At 36.2% G+C, this 11,581-nt stretch overlaps 3 protein-coding genes across 4 annotated transcripts in view; 1 reads left to right on the top strand and 2 right to left on the bottom strand.

Moving 5' to 3' along the window:
• Positions 1-94: 94 nt before the first annotated feature.
• On the bottom strand, positions 95-1,327 carry LOC135786154 (lipoyl amidotransferase LIPT1, mitochondrial-like). Its single transcript, XM_065295847.1, has one exon. The coding sequence runs from the start codon at positions 1,226-1,228 to the stop codon at positions 113-115; it is 1,116 nt and encodes a 371-aa protein (XP_065151919.1). The 5' UTR covers positions 1,229-1,327; the 3' UTR covers positions 95-112.
• Positions 1,328-1,883: 556 nt separating this feature from the next.
• Positions 1,884-11,581, top strand: part of pnpla6 (patatin-like phospholipase domain containing 6) — a 41,961-nt gene continuing 32,263 nt past the window's right edge. The window contains exon 1 of the mRNA XM_065295465.2: positions 1,884-2,206. The gene's annotated coding sequence lies outside the window, so the exon portion shown is untranslated. The remainder of the gene's footprint in view (positions 2,207-11,581) is intronic.
• LOC135785863 (protein O-glucosyltransferase 1-like) lies at positions 3,392-11,183 on the bottom strand. 2 transcript variants are annotated; one of them, XM_065295462.2, is made up of 11 exons: positions 11,083-11,183; positions 10,744-10,834; positions 10,486-10,629; positions 10,231-10,366; positions 6,020-6,141; positions 5,693-5,752; positions 5,518-5,617; positions 5,050-5,108; positions 4,707-4,874; positions 4,548-4,604; positions 3,392-4,444 (listed from the first exon to the last, which is right to left on the bottom strand). In XM_065295462.2, exons 1-11 carry the CDS (start codon positions 11,156-11,158, stop codon positions 4,288-4,290), a joined length of 1,170 nt encoding a protein of 389 aa, XP_065151534.1. In that variant the 5' UTR covers positions 11,159-11,183; the 3' UTR covers positions 3,392-4,287. The 2 variants fall into 2 exon arrangements, with proteins under 2 accessions (XP_065151534.1, XP_065151535.1); XM_065295463.2 differs by having other exon boundaries at positions 10,744-10,902; positions 11,083-11,172.

Raw genomic sequence — 11,581 nt, 5'->3', positions numbered from 1 at the left:
CCGTTTGTAAACTGTGCATGAGTGTTTCTTTAAAGTGTAATGTAATGATTTTGTAAATGAGAATTGATAATGAAAAAAAACGTAAAAAAAAAAAAACCTTTAAAAGTTTTATTCACATTACAGAAATCACACCTTCACACAGTCTATGAATGTTCTTAGCAACATCTGCTGTCAGTGAATGAGTTCTCATGAAAGCAGCCACCAACACTGTGGTTTCATGTGGACAGTATCTGTTGGTTATCAGTGTGGATGTAAATTCATTCACTATCTCCAGAGGAAGCCAGCCTTCAGGGATCCCAATGGCACAACTGTCTATTACACCATTCTTAATGTTCATGTCAAGCTGAATATTCACATCATCCACCACTAAAGATGTACACACACTAAATTTTGGAGTTTTGCCATAAACCCATTCCCATGTCAAAAGATCCTGTGCCATCTTATGAATACCAGGCATGAGAGACTCATGAGTGGGGTCAACTGTGATGACTGGACTGTCAAACCCAAATTCTTTATTGTATTGGGAAGCAACAGTCTCCATTATAGAGTTGATCTCGAGACTGGGGTCCACATCCAGGAGGTTCTTGACAGGAGAAGGAACACTAGGGGTCGCATTGCTTTTAATTACTTGAGAGTTATTACTTTTCAGAACCGACGACAATATTGGACGATCCACTGAACAAAGCAATGTACAGTGATGATACGCAGCGGTTCTTCCTAATTTTGCAGCAGTGCCTGAAATCTTGTAATGTCCATTCAACAAAATATCAAATCTATTTGTTGCATTGACATCTAGATTGGGTCTTAATTGCTTCAATGCATCGGTGACAACAGTGAGATTCCTGTGACGGTCGTATTTCTTCTTAGAGGTAAAGAAGGTCATGTTAATGTTTCCTAAATCATGGAAAACTGTCCCACCTCCACTGCGACGTCTCGCCAGTGGGATCCCCAAACGTCTCATCAAAGGAAGGTTACATTCCTGCCAGGGATTTTGATGCCTGCCTATGACCACTGCAGGTGAATTTCTCCAAAATAAGAGAATACTCCTGTTTTGCAGATCGACGTGGTCATGTATCCAGTCTTCTAAAGCTAGGTTCTCAAATACCCCAGTTGACGCTGATTTTATTATGAGACATTTTCCCATCTCATCGAAGAAGGTTGCCAAAGTGCTTTTTTGGCGAACTGATCCTGAAAGGACACATGCCTTTCTGGACAGTCTCAAAATCATTGCTGAATTCTGAACTCTGTAAGGTACAATCCCTACAGTCTATGGTACAATCACACCTCTAAAACTCCTCAATGGAATTTAATGTCGTTTACATCGACATCCGGGTCAACCGGATAGTATTTTCTTTCGAAGTATAATAAAAGTCTAATAGAGTTTTTTTTCCTTTATTGCATTTCAAGCATCTTAACAAACCTAAATAGGGTCGAATTTTTTATATATTGCACGTGACATCGAGTGATATTAAACATCAAATAATGTTACAATGTATATAACAGATACATTATTATTAACAGATACAGTTGGATATAACAGAATGTACGAGGGATACTTATTTAAAATACAAAGTAACATAAATGACAGTACATGGGAATAAATAAAAATACAAAATAAAAAAAATAATACATCGTTGCTATTATTTTATACATTGTGAAAGGGTGGGTAAACCTTATCTAAATATCTATTAATTAGTGACTAGTGTTATTTAATATCTGGTGTGTTTTAACAACTTTTTTGTTTAATTTCAATTTTTTTGAGGAAATCATAATATTTTAACTCAGAGCACAAAAAAAATAAAATCTGTTTTCAAACCTGTGACTTTACAAATGTGACTTTTTCCAAGCAATAATAACATCTTAATAGCATCTAAAGGAGTGAAACCCGTATTAGAAAATAAACACATGACCAGTTTTCTTTAATTCCAATAATATTATTAAAATTATAAAAAACAATATTGAAGTCTCAGGTCTAACAGAGATAAGGCATAGAGGTTCCTATGAAATCAAAACTTGCGCTTTCCGGTTCACGGTGACTTTAAATAACTAGAGCGCGCGTTGGCTGCTGGATCGTCCGTCAACGGCGCCGCCATATTAGTGGTGGCAACTTTACTCTCATAGCAACTGTAGGTAAAATGCCTACGTCGTGTGCAGTCTGGGGGTGCACAAACCGTCACACACATCAAAGTCTCTGGGAATTTCACAGGTAAGACTGAACAATTGTTTCTGGTTGTGTTGGATCATTATAACGTATTTTTTGGAATCTTTGATACGTTTATTTTGGTGGAGATCTAATCGGATCGGCCTTGATGTTCAACACATACGCGGTACAAATGATTTCTTATTCAAATTCCAGGCCATCGTCATTTACACATGACATTCAAAATAAAAAGGTTTCTGACAAAAATAAAATCCACTAATATAGGAAAGATTTGTGCGTCAGCTGCTGGTATGTGCCTTGTTAAAACTAAACGTTTTTCTTTTGTTGTAAATATTAACCTCTGATGGAAGATGCCATCTACATCACTTTCAATTTTTATTCTTCCTTAAACTTATCAATATATTCATTTTATTAATACAAGTTATTAATAGATTCATTTATTAAATTTAATTTAGGTCACAGTGCCTAAAACAATCATCCCTACTTTTTTGTTTGTTTGTTTAAAATACACAACAATGGATGAATCTGCATTTAAGAGCAAAAAATGTACCATTACAAGGCTGTTCATGATTTGTTATCTGTTGCATTATCCTCAGCCTAAAGCCTGACCCTTTTTCTAATAATGTCCCCTAAATCAACTTATTTAAGTAAGGGATAATGTAGAGGCAGCCGGTAGTTATTGGGAAATAAGCCCCGACAGTGTGATCAGGACCCGACGCGAAGCGGAGGGTCTTGTATCACACTGAAGGGGCTTATTTCCCAATAGACCCTTTTACTGTTTGTACACAATGATGACGTGGCAGCGTATGCGCGCGCATTTAGGCAACGGAAGTATCGTAAGAATCAACAGTGAAGCAACACAAACAGTAAGTTATTTAAAAAAATTGACTTTATCAACATTTTCAACACAGCTACCAGATCCGTGTACTATAGGGGAGTGGATAAAAGACATTAGCAGATGGCCAAAAATAAAGTTGCCAGATACATATATACGTATATTAGTATATTATATTAGTGCAACCAAACGCAACAACTGGACATTTTGATGTTGAGAAACCGTTTTAATAAACTTTCTGAGTTGCTACCACGTTAGAACCAATGGGGAATAACACCACTTCTGTTGCCCAAATGCGCGCGCAGGCTATTTGATCACGTGAGCTGTAAAAGGGTCTATAACTACCGGCTGCCTCTACATTATCCCGCTTATTACACGGCTACTTGCCACATAAGAAAAAAAACTGGACATGAATATGAATTTGAAACATTTTATTGGCATATTTGTTTTAAATTAACATTTTTATCCTTCCGCGAAACTTTGCACCGATGCATAAAATGATCGTAATACCTTATTAAGATCCTCTGCTTCATACTTGTCTCCATTTTTTCTCTTTTAGCCAGTCTTTGAGAAGTTTTAATGCCCATTCTGTATTTTTTTGTGTGTTGGCTTCGTAGCTGTCATGCTCTATTTTGTCAAGTTCAGTCTCAGTAAGCTGTCTGTGTCTTGTCGTGGTTGTCGAGTGTTTGTCACAAGATGGCGCCAAACAGACAGTAATCTTTATTGATCTTTATTGGCGCGGAGCGATTTTACTCGTGAAAGTAGTCCGGCTATGCGTTATTATTTTGGAGCGGTTATTATTTGAAAAGAACGAACCTGCAAATGTCTCAACTGACCAATCAGAATCAAGCATTCCAGAGAGCCGTGTAATAATGAGAAATAATTCACTACAACACACTGATACACAACCCGTTTTGATTCACATGTAGTGCTAATATACAATACAGTCCAACCCTTAATATCACGTCATCCACACAACATGGGGTGAGTGACAGATATGGAAAAAATAAATAGCTTTGCTTAAAATGGAAGAGAAATTTATATTTATTGTATGAAAAACACTTGAACTAGTTCCAACAGGACCATATTAAATTATTTATTGTATTCACAATAAATAATAATTATTGTGTCACCCTTTACACAGTTCACACAGTCTCAAAATTTATTTAGACATCCAAAAGATGATGTCTGTGCCATTTGATTATTATCATTCAGTTTAAAGCCAAACAAGTGCAATTTTTAAAGAACAAGAGGAATGTAAAGGAAATGCTCCTATCATGATTTCCTCAGGTCAGAGTTCAAGTTTGCTGGGTCTGTGAATGATCTGATTGAAGTTTGAATTTCTTTTAGGTTTGTATTTGAGAAGCTTGCTGAAGTCCGTCAGCAGCCTCTCCCAGTAAGAATATACGTCCTCCATGCGTAGGTGATCAAGAATAAACTTCTGACCCCTAATAAAATACAAAAGCAAAATTATCAACATGTCTTAAGTCTGTAAGATAAACTAGTCAATTAAACAGAATAACCAAATAAATGCATAAAGATTACATTAACCTCATAGCAATTTCTTCTGCCACACCATCGTTTTCTTTTACAAACTGCAGTAGTTCTCTAACAAGAAAGATAAAATGAGATTACTACTAGAAGTAAAATACACATAAACAATAATGTGAAACAAGACAGATAATTAAGATGATAAGATGTTCAGATTACCTGAGGTCAGACAAGTCCTGTTTGACAGGAATATAGTGCACCCACGGCTTGAGCTGTGGATAGAAGAACTCAATCCACTCCTCACCAACATGAAAAACCAGCGAGCCACACAAGAACAGATGTTTGAGACGGAAACTAGCAGCAACACCTCTAAAGTTGAAGAGGTATCTGAGCACAGAAACACAGTGATAAATAAAACTGAGAAAATAACCACAGTGTGTACTGCATATGATAGGCTTATTAACTGGGCACCATTTGTCCTTGAGATTGTAACATTTCATTTTGTTATTGCTGTAATAGTTAAGAGTATAGATTCAAAAATTAGGCTGAAGAGAGGTCTTACTTGTATTTACAGTGGTCAACTAGGGGAACCTCTTTGGCTGGGGGGCTCCCCAGAGTGTCCTGATAAAAAAAGAGAAATATGAGGCTCCATCAAATTTTGTGTTGCTTTTGAATTGAACTTATTAATTAAGCATAGTTTTTAACATTTACTTATAAGTAGGGCTGTTACTTTAACACATTAATTAGATCACTTGCAGCATCTTTATTAACAACACAAGCAGCAGAATCTGACATACTATTAGTTCATGACACGTCAATTTAAACCTGTCATTTCTCCCGCTCGTGTTAAAACGAAAGCAGATGTACTCCCCCACAGACCACCCCTCAGTAATCAGGACAGAAGCGGTCAAAAATGGACAAAAGAGATGGATAAAAATACCAGGTGTAAACGTGAATGTGTCTCTCTCGTCCACTTGTGATCTGATCAACCAAAATGCATTGGTTGTAGGGAAGAAAAGGATAGACAAACCTTCTCTGACTTCCAGGCCTGGTTCTTTGTGTACTCAGCATCCACAACATCAGGTGCCTCTCGAGAAAGAAGGATCAGAGGGTCTCTCTCTGAACTGGTTCTGCAATCAATGAAAAATCCTCAGCAAATGCTAATAACAATATTCAATTTGTTAATAATATAAAATTTAACTGACCTAGAGCCTCTAAAGAATCCTTTTGGGCTCTTCTTCTTCCAGGGCCACTGTGCAGCTGATCTAGAGAGTGTTTAATTATTATATTGGAGTAAAATTAGTGCACCCTTCACTTTATAAATAAACAATCTTACCCAAACTTCACGTTAACTGGACTAGGAACCTGTGACACCTTATACATTACACTACATTGTCACTTTATCTCCACTTAACACTTTAAAAAATATTGTCACTTTCCCTGTATTCCTTCCTGCACTAGGAATACTGGGGAAACGCTTGGTAAAAGTTGGCATGAGGAACTGCATTTTTTTTTTACAGTATGCAACCCACTTGTTCAGGTCAGCCCTCATTAGGTCCCATCGACCCAGTCCAGTGGGATAAATAGGCCATATAGCAGGTCCTCCTTCCCAGAATGTCCATGCTGGGTACATGACGTCCTGGTAGTCTGATGTCTGAAGACAGGTATGTTTCAGTATGTTAGTAATACATTTAAAACAATAATAACATAACTAAACACTTTGAATTGAAAGTATATAGTATTTGTCCTATCCTGATTTTTTTTATTATTATTTTTCATATATGTTACACTTAAATGATTCAGATTTTTAAACTCATTCTAACATAACACAAAATTTGTCATGATTTTATTTATTAAAGGAAAAAAGCCATCCAAATCAACCTGGCCCTTTGTAATAAAAGTAACTGCCTCCTAAACTAGTGGTCTTAAATAACCTTGGTGGCCACAGCTTTGGTCAGTCAAACTAGCAATGAGTATTTCACATTGCTTTACAAGAAATTTTGGCCCACAGCCTGTTTAAGTTTATGTCAAAGTATCCCAATCAGATTTTAGTCTTTGACAAAACCTTAATTTAGTTTTTTTCATCCATAGAGAGGTGGACTTGCTTGTGTGTTTCCGAACATTGTCCTACTGCAAAACCCAAGTGGGTTTGAGCTTAAGGTCACAAACTGAAGGCAGCACACTTTCCTTCAGGATTTTCTGGAAGAGCCCAGAATCCCAATGTCCAGGTCCTGAAGGTGTACAGAAGCCCCAAACCATCACAATACCACTGTCATGTTTGTCCATTTCATGACATGCTGTGTTAGTTTTACGGCAAATGTACCGGGACACATACATTCCAAAAAGTTCAGTTTTTGTCTCATCAATCCACAGAAAATTTGCCCAAAAGTCTTGGGGATCATTAAGCTATTTTTTTTTGGGCAAATGTAAGACAAGCCTTTGTGTACTTTTTGGTCAGCAGTGACTTCCACCTTGGATGTCATTTTTGCTCTCTTTCTTATTGCTGAATCATGGACACTTGGTTCTTTAATGATTCTGAATGAGTCACCATTGCGATCTTGGAGTAGGGATGGGACGACTACCGGTTTCACGATTAACCACGATAAAATGTCCCGACAGTTAGTATTATCGTTTAAAATTTAATTATCATTACAACCGTGTTTGATTACCGTGTTTTTTTACCACAGAAATAATTTCGGGGACATGAAATATTAAATTGTGATAACCTTGTTCAAATGTTTTCAGTGTGTGTATCAGATCTTTTTTAACATTTCCATCTCATTTTAACAAAACTATGATAATATTGATAACCGTGATAACTTTGGTCACTATAATCATGATATGAAATTTTCATACCGTCCCATCCCTATCTTGGAGTAATTTTGGCAGGCCAGCAACTCCTGGGAAAGTTTACCACTGTTCCAAGTTGTCTCCATTTGTGGAAAATTCCTCTCACAATGGTTCGCTGGATTTCAAAAGTCTTAGAAATGCCTTTGTAACCCTTTCCAAACTGTTACATCATGTCAAGTACGTACTTTTAGGGAGGGAGATTACTTTTAAGTAAAATAATAAAAAATTGTAGTACTTGTTTTTATGAAATGTAGTATAGTAAAAAGTACAATATTAAGTAAAGTTTGCAAAGTAAAAATACTCAAGTACTTTACACCTCTCAATTTCAGTGCACCACAGTTAAAGGAACAGTATGTAAGAAATGTATATCAATTAATCATAAAATGGCCCTGATATGTCACTAGACATTAAGAAATCATTTTCATTTCACATACTTATATCACTGACAACAGTGGTCTGGCTAGGATATTGTCATTTAAAAATTGGAGTTGCAGCCCTCAACTGATGTTTATGTTGTCATTTTGTGTATTGGCCACCAGGGGCCCGTTCTTCGTACGTTGCTTAATACATCCGAGATCAAATGAGACATCTAAGATATTTAGATCTCACTAATTATGATCTCGCTTATTTGGTTCTTTGAACACCACTGCTGTTGATGATTAGTATGGCAGTATTGAACTATCTGAGATCACTGCACGTTCGTGCACTGCAAGAAAAGGCAATACATATCGATAGTAGAAACACTGATCAGCAACGCTGTGATTGGCCAGTTGTTACAATAGCCAAGAACACGCCCATTTTTTAACCCCTGAAGGCTGAGAGCTACTGATGAAAGGTTGTGAACTTTTTATGACACTGAAATTAAAAACCCAAGCTACTTTTAAAGCTACTTTACATAAATCACCAAAAATAATGTAAAATTTTCTGTAAAAATATAATCTTGATATCTTTGTCAAAGATTGAAATAAATGATTGTAATTAAAATTTTAAAGTTTCCTAAAGTACTTTAAAAAAACAGTTAAATGCTGTTTTATCTGTTTGAAACAGCAACATAAAAAGCAGAATAACAACAGGTGGTGGTCCTGCATCTTCATGTGATGTGCTGGCAGGAGTGATGTCTCTAAACTGACTGATTGTACAGATCATCTCTGGAGCAGTTGCTCTTTCTTAAACCTACAGCCAATGCAACAATTTAATTCCTGATAAATACAATTCGAATTGTAGTTTATTATAAGATTGTGTTTTCCTCTCTTTTGTGCAGTTGTAGATAATACACCAACACTTTTAGCAGTTTCCAAGAATGTGGTAAATAAAGTATGATGTGCAGTAAGGGAATGGTAATGTTATTCTACATCAAAAGATTATAAAATGCAATCGTTTCTGATAGCAATGCACATGACAAAGAAATCCTCTCAGATGGTAGTCCTTTAGAGAAACTATATGCAAGTGGTTAAATAAGTTTACTTCAATTGCATTATTTCTGACTATATTAGCAGTATTCCACGTTAACTGAAAGTCCTGCATCTGCTGAGTCTGCATCGAAAAGTGTAGTAAAGAAGATAAAGATATGTGAAAATATGTGCAAAAAACTTATTTGGTTATTTTGGTCATTTTTGTCACAGAACAGGGACAGGGTAACATATTTGTAGACAACGTTTTAAAGATAGAACAGATAGAAATTACTAAACGAAAACCCTTTCATGCATGACTTTGTAAGCTAATTGACAATCTAAAGAAAAAACTAAAATGGGAGATTAGTTTATTCAAATGAAAATTATTTCACACTGAGTAATAGTCTTTATTGTACATAACATCTATTAGGGGTATGATTAATTCAAACAAATTTAAAATGAATGTGATCAGCATGTTTGTCTTGTCATTCGTTTAAGAATAATAATCAAACAACTGTTACACAAAAACAAGTCGCACAAGTACAGAACAAATATATTTGTTATATTATATATTTTTTAAATAACATCACTAAAAGATTTAATTAATATATCTTTTTTATTATGTGTTGAATTTGAAAAGCTCTTTATATTAATCATGCATCTTACGCAGATTGCGCTCCTATAATGGTGAATACGCGACTGCCTCAGACTTTCTGTATCACATCCGCTTAAAAAGGTACAAACTAATCTTGTTTACATGAAATAAGCCTGCTCCTGAGCAGGTTTGAGCTTGCGGTCCTGTTGCTATGACAGCAAGTCTAGAATGAGCTTCGAAGAACCAAATAATCCAAGATCATGCCAAATCATCAACAATCAAATCCAGCTAACTGAGTTAGCGACGTACGAAGAACGGGCCCCAGTTGTGTGATTGCAGTACCAGTTTTAGCCACAAGTTTTGTGATTGCAATACCAGTTTTGGCCACAATTCTACATACTGTTCCTTTAAAGTAACTTGGCCAAAAGACAGGTTCTTCTTATATGAAATTATTTTTTTATATTATTTAAACTGTAAATTAGAAACTTAAAAGAAGAAGAGTTGTAAGAATTTGTTTGAATAATTAAGAAATTGGAGTAAAAGATGGGTCTCTTCTTTGAAAACCCAACCATGGAGTTTTTAGACTAAAACAGGGTTTGTGGCATTTGCAAAAATCTTTGTTTTGGAGGACTGAAAACTAGAGTAGCGTGTATGTCCATGTATGTATCGCTGCAGCCCGGAGACAGCAGGTGGGAGGAGCTTACACCGCAAGTGGGAGGAGCTTATGCCGCAAGTAGGAGGGATTTCAGAAATGTGCAAGTAGGCAGAGTTTACGCCGCAAATGGGACTACGGTGAATGAGTATGTCAGGTGAAACCATAGGTCAGGCTGTCTTTATTAAAGGCGTACCTATTATGAATTAAAACAACCCTCTGTGTGTGTGTGTGTGTGTGTGTGTGTATACACACCTTGCTGAAGGACAATACAGGCAGGACTGGCTGAACCCATCTAGGAACCTGAGGATAATCACGCACATTGATAATCACCTCCAAATCTGGTAACTTGTCAATCACTTTTAGTATGAAGTGTTCAACCCCACTGCATCTGTGAAAATGATAATAAAGGATTCTTATGGAGTTATTTATTCAACATACACATGACAGGTTCATAATTCACCAAAAACACAATCCTGGTCATATTTGGCGGTAGCTTATTTTACTTACCTTGCTGGGAACATGCAGCTTTGTTCCCTGTAAAGCTTGTGACCAATTATCTGGTAATGTGTCCCAACACCTCTTTGAACAGTGTCTGCCATCAGCTCCTCAGATATGCCATTTTGAAACAACTTAAGGTCATTTTTCAAGACACTGCAATCAAACAAACTGCAGTGGTAAGTATAGCCCATAGTATTCAATATTTAAATAATGAATGCATGCAAGATCTGCGATGAAACAACTGCTGCGATTTATATTTTAGTTTACCTAAGATAGCAGCTGTAGTTTTCCTGAATACATGGCTGGTAGTTCTTTTTGGCATATGTGATTTTGCTGAGGTATGACTGCCAGGGTTCAACTTTTACGAAAATAGAGAGAGAGAAGTTTCAAACGTTGTACTGTCATAATCAGACCTAGGAACAGAATCTAGACACATTTTAAGAAAATTTATTATATTTATTTACAAACTGAAAAACGATGCTAATGTGCCACTGCTTGGAACTACTTAATGTAACTTAGTTTACTATTTAACGTACTAAGCATGTATCTGACTCACCAAAACATTCGTATTTATAAGCATTAATACAAAAACGTAAAAATACTTACTATTATCCGAAAGACAACATTCAAATAAGTTACAAAAAAAGATGAAAAGCAACATGGACAGCCACGATAGCTCCATTTTTCAAAATCGATTAACCGTGACTGGCAATAGACATAATAAATGACTAGACGGGACATTGTCGCTTTGACTCGTTGCTGCGTTTTGTCAACGGCACCGCCACATTTGTCCGGGCAAGAGTGCCCAGCAAACACGAAACGTTTCTACAACTTCTCACAACGTTTTTTTAGTTTGCATTTAGGGTAATTTAACTTATCTTGTTCCGAAGTCAATGTTTTAGAGGGGCTTTGGTTAAATGACTTAAATAAGATGTTGGGTTAATACAAGCTCAATATAGCTTCACTTTTTTTCTACGACATAACAACAGACCAGTAATATCCTCAATCTCTTTAAAGCTTTTACGTGTCTTTTAAAAGGGGGTTGCTTACCAATTGATACATGGTACTACAGACGTTGTTGGGCAATACAGACATAAAAGAAATA

The sequence above is a fragment of the Paramisgurnus dabryanus genome, chromosome 4, assembly GCF_030506205.2.
Source record: "Paramisgurnus dabryanus chromosome 4, PD_genome_1.1, whole genome shotgun sequence".
NCBI classification, from domain to species: Eukaryota; Metazoa; Chordata; class Actinopteri; order Cypriniformes; family Cobitidae; genus Paramisgurnus; species Paramisgurnus dabryanus.
Note: the sequence above shows the minus strand (reverse complement) of the source record. Positions and strands in the feature narration are given on the sequence as shown.